The 16,992-nt window shown below is 37.3% G+C and overlaps 1 protein-coding gene across 1 annotated transcript; it reads right to left on the bottom strand.

Annotated features, from left to right (window-relative positions):
* Positions 1 to 1,654: 1,654 nt before the first annotated feature.
* On the bottom strand, positions 1,655 to 16,817 carry c1ql4a (complement component 1, q subcomponent-like 4). Its single transcript, XM_082144939.1, has 3 exons — positions 16,465 to 16,817; positions 14,546 to 16,021; positions 1,655 to 3,170 (listed from the first exon to the last, which is right to left on the bottom strand). Exons 2-3 carry the CDS (start codon positions 15,077 to 15,079, stop codon positions 2,991 to 2,993), a joined length of 714 nt encoding a protein of 237 aa, XP_082001065.1. The 5' UTR covers positions 15,080 to 16,021; positions 16,465 to 16,817; the 3' UTR covers positions 1,655 to 2,990.
* Between the last annotated feature and the right edge of the window lie 175 nt (positions 16,818 to 16,992).

The following is a 16,992-nucleotide window of genomic DNA, read 5'->3' as shown; positions in this document are numbered from 1 at the left end:
GCATGTATGTGATGTCAGAGGAGAATGGCTAGACTGGTTCGAACTGATAGGAAGGCAACAATAACTTAAATAACCACTCATTACAACCGAGGTCTGCAGAAGAGCATCTCTAACACACAACATATCGAACCTTGAAGCAGATTGGCTACAGCGGCAGAAGAACACACCAGGTGACACTCCTGTCAGCCAAGAACAGGAAACGGAGGCTATATTCGCACAGGCTCATCAAAATTGGACAATAAAACATTGGAAAAACCATGTCTGGTCTGATAAATCTCGATTTTAGCTGCAACATTCAGATGGTAGGGTCAAAATTCAGCATAAACCTGAAAACATGGGTCCATCCTGCACTGGTGTGATAGTGTGGGGATATTTTATTTTCACACTTTGGGCCACCTAGCACCAACTGAGCATTGTTTAAATGCCACAGCCTACCCGAGTATTGTCGCTGACCAGGTCCATCCCTTTATGACCACAGTGTACTCATCTTCTGATGGCTTCTTCCAGCAGGATAACGCAGCATGTCATAAAGCTCAAATCATCTCAAACTGGTTTTCTTGAACATGACAGTGAGTTCACTACACTCAAATGGCCTTCACAATTCTCAATCCAATAGAGACATCTGTTTGTACAGGCCGTGCAAAAGTCTGTACCACTGCTATACATATCTGTTCATATACCTCTATTGAAAAAAATAATAATTATTCTTTAACTTTATAGGTAAAAGAACATCTTAAGATGTGATTGTAATCTGAGGGTTTGTTTGGGTGTGCTGAAATACCCCCATGATGCATTGTGTGCCAAGACGAGCCCATCAACAGCTCCCTGACCTTTTCTGTCTCTCGGCTCGGCACCAGTCAGAACTATTCCCCCCCTCATTAGACAGCACACATACACTCTCGGAGTGAGAGCCAGAGAGCCAAGTATCACACACCAGTGGTGAATAGGTCCTCCACTAATTACTGAATTCATTTTGCGCGGATTTGTGTGTGGATGTGCATGCAGGTTTGTTTCTACGCGCACTTGTGCGAATGTGTTGGAGGCAAGTGAAGTGTATTGATTATTTTAATCTGCCTATTTGTGAGTCTGTGATCCTCGTGGCTCTGCATTCGACAGGGGAATCACTAATGGGCCTCAGCACAGGCCGCCTCAGACCTCTCCCCGTCCAATTAACTTTCAACTGGAATCTGGCAGGAGAGCGCGAGGAGGCTGGCCACGGACACGCTGAGATCCCCCACATATTCCCACAGGCTACAGATTCACCAAAGCCTTAAGGCCGGAATGTCATTACCTCTCCCTTTTAATTAAAGGTTTCTCCCCTCGTTTTAGCCCTGACATGCCCAGGTAGAATCCAAGCATTGTTCATGTCGTTGTTCTTGTTTAGCTTGTTTTTCCTTTTCATTTATTTTTTCCTCCAAAAGACTGAATTTCCATTCTGTGGTAAACATGTCTATGATTCAGACTTTTATTTTCTCCAGATGTTTATGGTAGAGAACTATTTTGCACGACAGAAATATGTTTGCCATATTTGTATATAACATTATCTTAGCATTCACTTAATATGTTGCGTGGTTTTTGAATAGTCAGTTGCACAAATGTTACATAAAAATGAGGCAGAGATATTTGTATATGATTTATTATAGAATTTTTGTGAATAGGGAATGTTTTTGACGTATATTTGTATCAGTGTATTTGCACATGGCTTGACTTGTATCAATAACTACTTCATGCTGCATTTCTTACAAAGATTAATTAATACAAGCTATAGATCTACTAAAATTTCAACATTTTGTTGCATTTAAAATGTTTGAGGACACATTATTGTCAGAATTATCTTTCGAACATTTCAAACTTTTCGCCTCATTTCTCATAATATAGCAACCGGCATGATATCACAGAAAAATATATAGATATAAGCTTGACTTATAAATGTATAACTTCTATAAAACAATACATACAAACTTAGTGATCACTGTGAAAGTGTATTGACCTCTTAAATGCAATGCAGTAGTTACATTTTAAATATATTCAAAAAATGAAATCAATTTCTTAGACTTTTATAGTACTCTCAATAAATCTATAATCTCTATATAAATAATTCTATAACATAATGCTGATAAGATATAAAAGAATAATTCATTGTCAAGAGTGGAATATTTAGTTTTACATTGTATTATATTTTATTTGACTTACACAGACGAGTACAACATCCTCCCCTTTAAAATGTGTTAAATAATATAATCATATTTATTTACATGATTAAAACATATTGTACTCGCACATTGTATTGGTTTAAATTTCACTATCGAAGAGTCTAATGTCTAAATCGATATATTAATGTTCTGGTCTGGGCCGTATTCTATAGCGAGTGAAAATCCATACTGTATGAGCCATATTTCCAATTCCACACAGACAGCCAAAACAGTCACTTTAAGTCAAATGAATTGAACAAGAGGACTTAGCTGAATCACTAGCCCTGCTCTGTGTGTGCACGCATATATACGTGCCTGTAATGAGCTACGGCTGCATCTAGCGAGTGAAAAGTACATCTACGCACTGATTTTGTTTCAAGTCTAGCCATGTGTAAATGCAGCTCAGCTCAACATAAAGCATGTCGACTATAGAGAGTGACTTTGAATCTCAAGGTTTTGATTGACACACAAAATGGAGACAAGTACACCAACAAGTACACACATTAAAATATGAGTGTGTTACCGTCAAGGATAGATATAGACATATATTTATGCATTTTAATTTACGTTTGGGAGTAGTGTATAATGGAAGTTATAATTTACACACATACAAGAAGCATGTTGGAAATCTGCTTTATGAAAGGAATTGGTTGCCATCATCTGTTAAGCCCTTCGACTCAGTGTAAACCATGTCCATTTCTTTCAAGCCTGTTCAGTGTGTGAAGGTAACTGTGTGAGTGTGTGTGTGTGTGTTTGTACACAGTATATCTGAGTGTGTTGAGCAGCATCACGAGCAGGTCAGTCAGCATAGATGAGGAAGCCAGAGAACGTGCTGTATTTGTTGGTGTTTCCTCCGTGGACTTTCCCTCCGTCCAGCTGCACACAGACCTCATCTCCCACGTCTAAATGCAGGATCACACTGTTGGAGGCATAGTCATAATTCTGATCAGCATCCTGGGCGATAGCGCTGGCCCTCACCTGTCACGCACGGGACAAATGAAGCCACGGTTAGAGGAAGGACACGGAGCAGATCGCAACAATTTACAGATTATATTCCCACAATTACAGTATACTTGAATGATACTGAGATGTAGATGAACCACTAAAACTATCTATAATAATTTAGTGATATTCATTAGACCAAACCACAAAACATGACTAAAGCACAACAACATGAAGTTTGGCATTTGAAGCTTTTAAAATGATTTTAAGCATGTGGGATTGGGACCTTCCATTGCAATTCAATACGCCACAAACACATCAACTACCCATTATGCTGCAGACACTCAGAAAAATTTACAGAAATACATATTCAACAAGTGAGATCTGAGCATTGAATTATTGTTCAAATTAACACGGTAAAACAGTGTTTTTGATATATGTAACAAATTCAAATAGTGAAATGTATTATAAATAAGCACAGACTGAATTCAGTGGCGTTTTCATTATCATATGTGACCCTGGACCACAAAATCAGTCACATGGGTCAGTTTTTTTAAACTGATATTTAATGAATAAATAAGCTTTCAATGGATGTATGGTTTGTTATAGGTCAATATTTGGCCGAGATACAACTATTGAAAATCTGGAATCTGAGGGTGCACAAAAATCGAAACATTGAGAAAATCGCCTTTAAAGTTGTCCATTTATGTTCGCGATTGTGTTGCATTCACTCACAAATTATAAATGTTTTATATATTTACAAAATATCTTCATGGAACATGATCTTTACTTAATATGATTTTTGCCATAAAATAAAAATCAATCATTTTGACCCACACAATGTATTGTTTTTGCCACAAATATACCCGTGTGACTTGTGACTGGTTTTGTGATCCAGGGTCACATATATGAAAGAAGAAAATAATAAGTCAGATTTTTATATAAATGCTAAGCGTGGAAAGATTTCGATTTTTTAAACCTATAGAAAAAAAAGTATAAAAATGAATATTTTAACATGAATAATTTTAAAAGAATGATAATGATAATGCAAAATGATAATGATAAAAAATGTATCAATAGACAAAAATGCTGAATTGATTGATTTTTGTAATATGTGCGAGTTTTGTACATTTTATAAACAATTATTATATTAAACTAAATAATTAATATGAATGATATATTATTAATATTAATGAAACGCTATATAATGTGATTTAAAACACATTTCTGGTGTGCTGATGAGACGGTGGAGGTACATAAGCCTAAAAAAGATTAAAGAAAAACTGCACTAGACAGATACCTCTACATAAAGATGCTCTCTTGACATGAAAGAGACCTTGTTTTATCATCTCTCTAGCAATGGAATGGAGTGATTATTAAATGATACTCTGACAAGGGCTGGTCGGGTTAAATGGATGAAGCTGCAGATAACCAGCTGACCTCTACCTCAATTGAGAAAGCAGTCATACTCTCTCCTATTTATTTACTGTAGGATCATCTAGCTGGTGATGCTAAAACTGTACCATATCCCTTCCTCGTATTGACCTGTTGAATTTAATCTTAAGCTCACGTATCACACAAACCGCGATGAGACTGTTTACTGGAGACATGGACTCATTTAAATTCTGCTTGAGAGATCAGCCGTATTGACTCCCAGCAGTGGATCTGAAACTTGTTTGTTAACATTTTAAATTGAGATTAGTCATGTGGTCAGAAGACGCACATTCCTGCAGATGCAATTAAAAAGGACCACGCATTTTAATAAAAAAGAATTTCATACCCTTACAATATGACTTATCGTCATACTTTATCGTCGTTTTTTACTATCTGATCTATGCTCAAGTATTCTAAATGGAAAAGATGCGTAAGCTCCTAGCAGACAGGTGTCAGGTGACAGACAGTGATTGTCGGGCATTTTGCTCAGCCGTGTTATAGCCACTCAATCTTTGTCAGGTTTCCTAAACATACGGAGCGAGTCTATCCTAGGAAACAAAAAAAAAATGACAAAGATATGCACGGTGTCAGTAAACATCCTCATACAACATGCCATCACTCACTCAAATGCCTCTTGTTTTATTGGCCGTGTTATTCCCTTGAGAAACACCCACAACCGCAGGCCACATAAAACACACTGACCCCAGACAAAGATAAACTCCCTCCCCATATCCATAATCTAATAACCCCACTTCATTGCCATCAAGATACTGTCAACATCCGCACAACGTCCTGGAGACTACCGCCATTTAGATGCGCTATTGAATACCAATCTGTATAATGATGTTAGGAAGTTTTACAATGCAGCACTGTAGGACAAATACATCAGCTTTAAATTGATTTTGCATAGCAGTGATAGATATTTGTAATTTGAAAAATACCCTTCCAAGGCCTATCAACCAATATTGCATTTACATCAGTTATTTTAAGCGTTCAATAATTGATAGGCAGAACTGATTTTTAAATGTTTTATTTAGCCTTACAACAATAAAAAGCATACCATTCACTATGAATATTTAATAATAATAATAATGAATATTCAATTAATTATATTAAAAATATTCATAATGGTTATGTTTTAATAATAATAGTAAGTCTTATTATTGTCATTTTTATTATAATTAACTCTATTAATTGATTATTGTTAAAATAATAATAATAAACTTTTTGCTAATTAAATGGTCACAAATATATTTTCTTTTTTTAATAGTAATTATTAAAAAAAACATAAATTACCCATCCTCTGAGTACTGTTGTTGGGAGTCAACACATGGTGCCAATTATCTGTCCATAATATCGATCGGTAACACTTTACAATACGTTTTTATTTGTTAACATCAGTTAATGTATTAACATGAACTAACCAAGCAATACATTTACTGTTACTGTATTTGTAAATCTTTGTTAACGTTAGTTAATAAAAATACAGCTGTTCATTGTTTGTTCATGTTAGTTCACAGTGCATTAATTAATGTTAACAAATACAACCTTTGATTTGAATAATGTATTAGTAAATGTTGAAATTAAAAGTGCAGTTCATTATTAGTTCATGTTAACTAATGAAACCTTATTGTAAACTGTTACCGATCTGCAGTTATACTAAACATGCAAAAGCAAGTAAAAAAAAAAAGTGTGAATATCATAAAAAATATATATCGGTCATGACAAACTTTAATATGACAATGTTTAGATGTGTAAAAATCTGAATTATTTCACCGGAAGATATTGGTTGTGTTGAGGTGCGATGTGAGAAGCCTTTTAGCTTGTCCCTGCGGCCTGAATCAAAGTTATGTTGGGTTGCCAATCCCTTGATAAACCCCTTTTTCAACTATATATCACATAGTCCTGAAACAGCTACACAATCTTTCACATCCAGATCTAACATCCACACTTTATGATACAGTCATTGGACTAGTCAATAACACATTGGACTAGTCAATAACCTATATATTGAATGCTGTAAATGGTACGCGTTACTGAATACAAATCAGTGCAACAGTGATGTTTTCTTTTCAGATGACCAAAAATATATCAAATCTGAATTATCTTCACTGCAATGAGTCAATGACTCATCGAGATCAAAAAAGTCCATAATACTGAGGTGGTCAATTTGGCATGTGCATCATCCCACATCTGACAGTGACGACCTGGCCTCCTCTCCCTATCGACGCAGAGCGTATGTCATTCTCCTCATTATTTTGCCAAAGTGGGCAAAGGGGCAGTCTCTCCCTCCGGCATACCCCCATGTTCAATACGACAACGCAAGCGGTCACTTTAATTATCAGACATCCGGCGAAGACCATTTAAGACATTTCTTCGCTTCCATTGATTCACATCTTGTATTTTTGGGATCAGTTTCACCGTATCTGAGCACCCGGGGTTTAGACATCTCCCGCAAAGTGCGCTTGTTAGATGCTTCCCGGCATTTATCAGATATAAGTGATATGAAAGCCTGTCTTGGAGGGAGAGGGAGAGAGGCATTTTAGGATTACCGTTGACTGCACTGGAGATGGATATTGACATGGGAGCCGACTATACTTGTGAAACGCCACGCTGACTTGATCTCAGCGCCGGCTGCGAGCGGGGACCCTCGGGCCTGCTGGGGGCTTGTTCTGCCAGGCCTTTTCATTACAGGGAGGGAAAGGATGAAGGGGGGCACTTTTGCGGCAGCATTTTACACATAAGCAGAGGCGAGCGCTAGCAGAAAGACAAGGGTTGAAGGAGAAAACAGGAGGGGTGGGGGGGTGGAGGGTTAGGATAACAGTCTGATCAAGCAAGGCTATTTTGTGAGAGCAGCGAGATGCAAGGGTATATGAAGTCTTGTTTTTTATCAGTGGTGCCGTGCTCCAGCGGTAATAAAACTGACAGGATTCATTCTCGGTGATATACAGACCTCTTAGAGCGGAGACAATGGAAAACTAGCTCTTAAACTTACCTAAGGGACCGAGCACATGGGAGGGGAGGGAAAAGACTAAAGCAAAAAAAAGATTTGAACAGTTATTGAATAGGTCTGTTTTGCCTCAAAGGGAGAGTAAAATTTGTTTCGCGTCTTCTGAGAGGTATGCTTAATTGGCGTACTGTACAAGTGTGGCATTGCATACTAATGGTCCAAGTGCACACTATAACATACGTTACAAGCTCTATGACCACGGGTTCAATCACTGTATGAATATAGTCAACTGATTAAAGGGTTGGTTCCCCTAAAATGTAAAATCTGTCATCATTTACTCATCCTCACCTCATTCCAAACCAGTAACCAAGAGAAGATATGTTAACACTTTAGTTAAGGCCCCATTAGTTAATGCATTAACTAACATTTACAAAAAATTAGCAATACATTAGTTACAGTATTTATACATCATTGTAAATGTCAGTTACAACCGTTAGTGTTAGTGCTGTTACTAACTTGTTAGTTAATGTTAGCTCAGGTCCATTAAATAATATTAACATGTACAACTTTTAATTTTAATAAATGTTGAAATTAACATTAAATAAGCATAATAAATGTTTTATAAGTATTGAACTAATGAACTAATGTTAATTAATGGAAAGTGTTATTGTAGATATTTTTGAAGAACGCTGGGGTTCAAAACAAAATTGGACCCCATTGATGGTATGAAAAAAAATAAAAAATATATTCTGTGTTTTGGAAGAAAGCAGCTCAGATTTGTAAATAAATGTAAATAAATTATTTATACATTTTGGGTGAACTATCGCTTTAACAAGTGACCCAAGGTGGGATTTAATGAGTATGTCACATATGCAGTCTAATACAAATTTTGAATCAGTTAAAAAGATTTCCCTTAAAACTATTTGGCAATTAGACGCCGTGCAATTAAGGATTACTACAATTAGAGACTACCAAAGACACTCATTATATTTCTACCGGACTATGTACATGTCACTGCACCGGGAGACATTTATTAGAGCAAGTACTGGTCATTAACAGACAGGCGATGGCATTTTTAACACTAGTGTGTGAAAGAGCTCGACCTTTCGGAGGTCTATTAAAAGAGCGTGTGACAGGTGAAAAAGGGGAAAAAAGAATGGTGGAACGATTAAGCAACAGAGAGGACGGAGTGTAGATTAGTCCACTTTGAACAGTCTAAGGTTTCGGGAATGTACATCGAAGCTGAGGGACTATAAATTAAAAGATTAACAGCATGTTAATGATGAGGAAAAAGACATGTAGCTGCTAAATCAGAGATGACGTACGACCCTGGTGGCATATTTTGACTCACATTAGCATTAAGGCAAACAACCCATTATTCAACAAGCACAATAAAAACGCCACCAATAACGCTAGCAGCATCACATCCTTTTAACAAATCTCTCCATATGTTTATAGGCCTTTATGCAGGTATTCCATCAGAAAGCAGACTTATACAGCATAATAATTAGAAGTTATTATTAAATGATGTGCATTTTTTGACCCTAACGACCCCGGGACTTTTGAGGGTGGGATCTGACAGTTCACATTTTTTTCCTCTCCTATGAATTCCCTTCGGTTGTAGCAGGTGCTGTGATACAGTGACTTAATGCACAGTGATGAAATTTCAGCGTGAATCTCCTTCAGTGGGCAATATACCAAATTAATTACAAGAAAAATGAAGATGACCTCATGAAATATTGAAGAGGGCACTATTATGATCACATCACTAATCCTTTCCATCTGTTACTGAACAAATTATGTATTGTAACATTCCTCAAAATTCCATCTTCATCTACTGTGAAAGCCCTTAAAAGAGAGTGAATACTATTCAAATACAAATAAACAAAAAATTTACTGATCCTACACTAAAAATAGGGGTGTAACGATACACGTATTCATATTACCATTTTTCCTACAGACCATTTTTCCTACAATTTTGTTAGCAGTCGCGCTGGCGCCACCACCACAACGTTGCCCAACATCAAGTGACAAACGTAATGAAAGCGGAATGAAACTGCGCCACTAATTATTTTGTGCAGTTTGGACCGATGTTAGTGCAGCGCGAGCCGATCTTTATCAAGCGACACGCTGTTACAACACAGCGCTAAGAGATCCGATAAAGAAAGCATATGAATTCGCCAATGAATCAATAACATCGCTGATCTAGTGAGAAACATTCAAATTTCTCAGTTATTAACCATAGATCTCTATTAGATCAAACAGCACTGACGTGGAAACCAGGAGAAACATTGTGCCATGAATGATCTAGTTAAAGACTTTAAGTCCACAAATCAGCAACTTTCCCATGGATTTAATGTAGTAACACTAACTGTAACCATGGAAGTTTGGCAGGAATAGTAAAATGCTTTCAATACGTCACACATCTTTTTCCAGCACTTCAAAACTCAAATATTGTCATATTAAAAATAACGTTTAAATGTGATGACCAAAACATTATTTGTTCATCCTTCAAAGATTACCCTCATTTTTATTACTAAAAGTTTCAAGATGTAGGAAAACTCACACTTATTAAAAAAAAAAAAATTTTTTTTAAATAAATATACAGTAGGCTACTGTGCAAAAGTCTTAGGCGTGTTAATCGAGTCTGTCTGTGATTACATGAAGAAACAGAAAAAACTGAGACAAACTAAATCCAGAAGAACTGCGGGAACGTCTCCAAGATGCTTGAAGAACCCTTCCTGCAAAGCTACAGTACTGTGAAAAGTACTGGCACTTGTGTTAAAATGCTGTAAAGTGAGAATGCTTTCAAAAATAAAATCACAAATTGAATTTATTTATGATTTAACTTCTATTAACTAATTCAAATCAATATATGGTGTAATGACCCATTGCGTTTAAAACGGCATTTGTCCAGGTACACTTGCGCATAGTTTTTCAGGTAGCTTTGCAGGAAGGTTTCTTCAAGCATCTTGGAGACGTTCCTGCGGTTCTTCTGGATTTAGTCTGTCTCAGTTTTTTCTGTTTCTTCATGTAATCACAGACGGACTCGATGATGGTGAGATCAGATCATACCAGCTGTTGTCAGACTCCTTGTGCATACACATGCCTAAGACTTTTCCACAGTACTGTATATTTAAAAAAAAATGATGTTCTCTGACATTTCTTCCTTTTTGTTGTACCGAACCGTGAATTTTGTGAACCATTACACCCCTAACTAAAAGACTGATTGAAATATGGGTGACATTTAAAAAAAACAAAAAAAACCACTACTTTAAACTACATCTATGTTAAACATTTATTACATCTTTTAGAATAAACAACCACTAAAACTTCAGCATGGATTAACGTAACGGTGTGGGAAAAAAAATCCTGCTGATCTGTGACTTTTCCATGATTATCCACCCACATCATTTCCATTTCAGGCAGTTCTAAAGGGCACTTTAGCCTTGCATGTCTGAGGTCCGACAATGAGAAGACCATCACAACTGCACCAGCCGGTATCAAGAGACCAGCTTTCATAGCTGTCAAAACCACCACACAGACAATGATCAGCCAGATGGTCACACGGGCCTGCAACCAGGTACGGCAACACGCATGCCACTCTCTAGAGCATACCTGAGATACTTTTTTCTCTTAATTAGCACCCGAACATTCACAGACAGTCATTATTAGCAAACAAATGCTTATGTCAGGATCTGGTCTTTTTATCTTCAAGACGCCTTGTTAACCTGTCAAGCCCTGACATGTTTGGCACTTCTCCATCTGTCTATAGCTCTGTATTCATTTTGGTCCGTGCGTATAAGCCTCCCAGAAGTCTCGTCTTTCTGCCCACTGTCTGCAGCTTTGTATTAAGTCATCTATCTTCCTTTCCTACCCTGATCTTTCTGTCAACCAGCCTGGGTGATTCTGCCATACTCTTAACTGTCATGGCTACCCTTGCGTCCTTCTCTCAGTCTGTCTCACAATTCACTTGTGCACTTGAGCTTGTGGGCCGCCCACTGGGGTGCCATATTGAACATGGCCTCCACAATGAAGATGCGAGATGACTGTGTCAAAACTTATTTTCAAGATGAAGGATAAAAACAATGATGTTTTTCACTGCTTATTATTTTGGTTTTGTTCCTTTACAGTTTCTCCTGTAAAAGTATTTGTGTGTGTTTCTTCAACTTTTAATGCTGTTTTAATGCTACTTTTTAAAAAATGTGACAAAAAAAATTCTAACTAGTTTCATTCGTTTATGTCCAATATAAAATGATTTATGACTATTTCAAGTTTTTCAAAAAATTTAATAATTTTATGATGGATTTTTGTATTTTAACATTAAAAACATCTGGTTCTGGACCAAGAGTAAAGTAATAAAATCCATACATAATGGAATTAATCAAAGCTTTTTTGTTGTTGTTGCTATATATTTCTATATAAACTATATATTTCAGTGATTTCTGATTTGCAAAACTTGGCTACTCAACAAAATAACATGTAATTTACTGCTGGTTCTGACAACATTTTATTTGCTTGAGTCTATTTAAAAGAACACAACAAACAAAACGTAATAAACAAGAAGTGTGTGTGAATCAAAATATGCAAAAAATAGCCTAATTAAAAAGTTTACAGAAAATGTTGTTTACACCCTTTTTGAGATAGTATGTCAGACCACTGGAACATTAATCATGTAACTTTTCATTCAAAAGCTTTTAAATAGGCCTGCAAATATTTATTCATTTGAATGAATTAACTTTCAAACTCAATCCTCAAGACAGTTACTTGTTTTGTTTCTGAATGAACCAGCAATTTTGAACAAATCTGTTAAAATGAGTGATTCAATGAGTCACTCATTATGACAGTCACCATGATGTACAATGATGTTGAAAAGACAACGTCTTTGTTGAAAGATAACCGAAGTTGTTTCATACACACAACAACTCTCTGGGTCAGCGGCAGCGCGAATGCAGATTTGATTTATTCATCAGTGTGATCTCATTTGTCAAAGGGTTATAGACAGCATTTGGAATTTGGAATTTAAATTGTGATCTTTTAACGGTTAACCGTGCAGCTCTACTTCATAACAAAAAGAAAAAAAGAAAAATGTTTTTATAAAAATTAGACCTCTTGTTGAAGTACCTTTAGTTGAATAAACAACCTTATATGTTTGTATAGAGTTGCCTACATCTAGTTTTGAGTAAAATAACACAATGGTGATTCTCCACTTAGTTTAATTGAACTCTGTGTTTGGGGAAACTGGCCTATAATATTCAATAGACATGGCAGTTTGAACATAATTTTGTCAGCATTCAAAAGTAACCTTTTACAAATTAACATAAACCTCCTAATCCCGACGGACCATTGTCTGCTTTCAGATGACACTTCAGAGAATTCCAGTCTCTCAGCATCTGTCAAAATATCTAGCATCCTTTTCACTTTAACATGCTGCGTACTTTCCATTAGGTAGCTGCGCAAATCTTCATCCTATGAGCTCTTTAAAATCGTATAGGCTACAACAATCGTGATTTGTGTCGGAAATGGACTGTTGACTGTATTCCAGGTGCTTGGGGAAGTATCTGATAATTCCATCGGCAGTTTATTTGGTGTAGTGAGCAGTTAACCCACACATTTCTCTATTACATTTCAGGCCCTACAGAAGAGTGAAGCAGGGCCACCTGATGTGCTCGAAATGGACGTAATTGAGTGGACTGAAAAGATAATTAATGAGCAATCAATGGACATGCAATAGAAGAGGGGCACGTACAGCGTGCAGGGGATTCAATCTAAGAGTTATGAATGATTTAACAGAGGAAGCAGACTTGCATGACAATACAAAACTGTACAGGTCAGACCAATTTAATCTACTATCGCTCTAATCACTTTTACAGGGGGTCCACTGTATTAAGCCAGACGTTGTTGTTGTTGTTGTTTTTTTACAACATTACAACAAAACACTTGGCTTTCATTGCACAGTGTAATACAAATAAACATTTTATAGTGTGCTTGGGTAAAACTGTTCATAAAAGAATATGTTACGATTGCCTGTCAAATAAAAAGCTGCAAGAGTGGGTCTTGATCCACAAAGGTCATACAATCACTTAAAACCACGACAGATAAACCTTTTCTTGTCCTGCTCATTTCCTGCCTTCAGTTTTTAATTAATGTCTAGGGAATGAATGACTGAGTGTGGAAACTGTCAAATTTTCATGCATTCATTATTTATCTGATGTGCAAACTGGCACTAGACCACACCACGACAGCTCTGGCATGCTGAGTCGTATGACACATTTTTAGGTGATGAGTGAAATGTAAATATATGATGTTTATTTTAGTTATTAAATTGTCAAAACATATGGAAATGCAGCTGAGATTGTCTGGAAAAACATTTTTTTATGTCACAGTTTTCCCTTTTAGTAGCCTTTTCTTTGTCAGCCTTGACAAACAGTACAACAGTGTCCAATTTGCACCAATGTTGTTTAGTGGGATGGTAATCAATTGTATAATAGGAATTTTAATAGGAAAAAGCTCATAATCTTAACTATTATAACTCCTCTAGATGAAGATGACCTTAGTGGTGAAGCCCAATATGATGAATTGAGACTAAGAGAAACTACTTTCTACATTTGACTGCACACATAATGTCCATAATAAAGGAAAAATTATTCACCAATTTCTTTTTTTTAATTGTATCATCCTTCACACATCCTCATGTTGTTCCAAACCGTCCATGTTTTTCTTGACAAAGAAGATGTTTTGATAAACATCTCAGTTTTTTTGTCTTTACAATGACAGTCAGTGATGTTCAGTGCTGTTTTGGACCCCATTGACTACCATTGTATGGACAAAAACGGTTAAAAATTTGTCAAAATAACTTCATTTTGTGTTTGCAGAGGAAGGAAAGTCATACAGGTTTGGAAGGACATGAAGGTGAGTAAATCATTTAAGCATTTATAATTTCTGGGTGCACTATATTTTAAAGCAATTAAGCTGAAGATTTCATTTCCACCACAAACAATTTTTATAAATAGGGATAAATTCTTACCTGTCCGTTCTTCTTGAGGTCTGCCCACATACTGGTCCCATCTCCTCCTCTCATCAGGACATGGTAAGTGAAGAAGTAGATACCAGGCAGAGGGCATGTGAATTTTCCAGTGCTGGGCTCATAGTAGTTGCCAACATTGGTCACCACATCATCAAATTTCAGCACATCAGTGCCTTCATGTTGCTTGCGCAGGCCTGCGTAAAATGCAATCTTAGGGCTGTAGAACGACGGCACGTAACCGCCAGGCCCAGGACCCGGGGGCCCTTGTGGACCTGGCTTTCCAGGTTCTCCAGGTGGACCAGGCGGTCCCGGGATCCCCTGAGGTCCCCGATAGCCAGATTTCCCTCTCCGGTTTGGAAAATCAGGAGGTGCGGGTGATACAGCCGTTAGCTCCTGGCCATGAGGAGTGGTGTAGGGGTCACAAACCATCCGACAACTTCCTAGCATTTCGTAATGACTTCCCGCACTGCCGGCTCCTCCTCCTTTAGTGTTGTGGACCAGTAAAGGAATGGTGACCAGGAGAATCAGAACCATGGCCACACCCACGGCCGCTCCTATGACACGCTTGCGGCGGCTGAGCCGGGAGGCAGCAAGCGTTAGAAAGTCCTCCTCTCCTTTAGATGGAATGGTGCCCGCCAGCGTGAACAGTGGAGTTTGAGAAAAACTCAACTAACAAAGAAAAACAGCCACACCACAGATATCTATAGAAGAATGAGGCCAATGGGGAGAAGGACAGCAGATGAATTTATGGATGAGACTGGAAGACCAAGAAGAGAGTGGAGCATACAGAAATGAGAGGGTGCAATGGGACAAGATGTAGGACAGAGTGGAGACCGAAAGGAAGATCTGGAAGAACGAAATGGAACAGTGCAACAGAAAGGTGTGGCACGGCAAAGAATAAAAGATGATTACAAGAACAAGGTGGCTCTTGGCCAGCTAATATACGGGGACACTCGCAATACAATGCAATACTGAATTTTTAAAGTGTTGTAATTTCGTGGCTAATAACAATACACATCTTTACATTCATCCCCTTGCTTGTTAACATTAGATCTACAGTTAATTATCCAATACACAGAACACTCTTGCATAAGTGAACAGCAACAACCTGTTTTGGGGTTTTCCAGGTCAAGTTCCTGTCCAAGTGCAATTCAGCAATTGCAAAATTCAGTTCGTAAAGGGCTAAATTAAATCACAAAGGTAGCTGCTTGTGCAACAAAATTCTAATCAAGTCCAACCAAAGACCTGAAATATGTGCCAAAAGAATCTGTCATCCAATCTTCCACGTTTTAAAACAAACTGATGCACTAAAATGCTCCTGCTCAATGAAAATTGTCCAACGCCCTGCACCAAAACCCGATGAGCCACAATGTATTGATCCTTCAGAAAATTATTATTATTATTTTTTTTTTAGGAACATATGGAAGATCCCTGTAGTTGCTCTGGCGGGACTGGGAAAATTCCACAGAAATAGAACTGGAGGAGGAAAAAACATGAAAAGACAATAAAGAGAATCTGTTAAGGCTATATTTAATATCACATTATATATGTATATATATATATATATATATATATATATATTATCCTAAATTGAACATGCTGAAAGTTGTCTTGCATTATTATTTTTTTGCAATATCCAAAATGCATAATCTGTCATTATATTTTATAATTTTATATCAAAATGACCCCTGAATAGCCAACTGGCATCACGTTTTTGTTGCAAAAGGTTTGGCCTAAACAGGAGAAATATGCACAAATAAAAACAATACATGAATAAATTAGGCTAATATCTTTTTTTTTTTAAACTATAAGCTAATTGTTCTATGTAGCCTAAGTGAAGCAAGCAAAATAACACCTGTGAAAGTAAGACACAATTGAGCAACTTTAAGTACACTAAAAGGTATTAAAGAGACACTTACCCTGACTTCGGTGTTAATGGGAGATCTTTAGGATTAAAAATCTTCCTCTGATGTCTGTCCTTAAATTTGCCGAATTCCGGAGAAATTAAAGGCGAATGTAATTCATGTGCAAATGAAGACACCTCTCTTTACTCCAACAACAGAGTGAATCGCAGAAATATCGATTTTAAATGCTTTAACCAGTCAAATAGGTTAAGATGACTTCATTAAGTTGTCACTATCACTTCTGACCCTATTTATTCCGCGAACTGTTAATGACTTCGCGCGTGAGTGAAACTTCCGCTTTTGCCGTTCGTTTTGTCCAAAGATATAATAATACAGCAACGTACAGCGCTGGACTTCTGACTCCGACACCTGTGAGATTTTCACACTCCACACACACACACACGCACGCACTCACACTGCCCCCTCATTCTTCCATCCGGTCGACTCCTCCCTCCCTCCACCCCATCTCGTCTCATCCTCGCCCCTCTCACTGGCTCTGTCTCAACGCCACAGACCCTGAGAGCTGCAGAGCGCGCGTGCGAC

The sequence above is a fragment of the Leuciscus leuciscus genome, assembly GCF_965113295.1.
Source record: "Leuciscus leuciscus genome assembly, chromosome: 18".
NCBI classification, from domain to species: Eukaryota; Metazoa; Chordata; class Actinopteri; order Cypriniformes; family Leuciscidae; genus Leuciscus; species Leuciscus leuciscus.
Note: the sequence above shows the minus strand (reverse complement) of the source record. Positions and strands in the feature narration are given on the sequence as shown.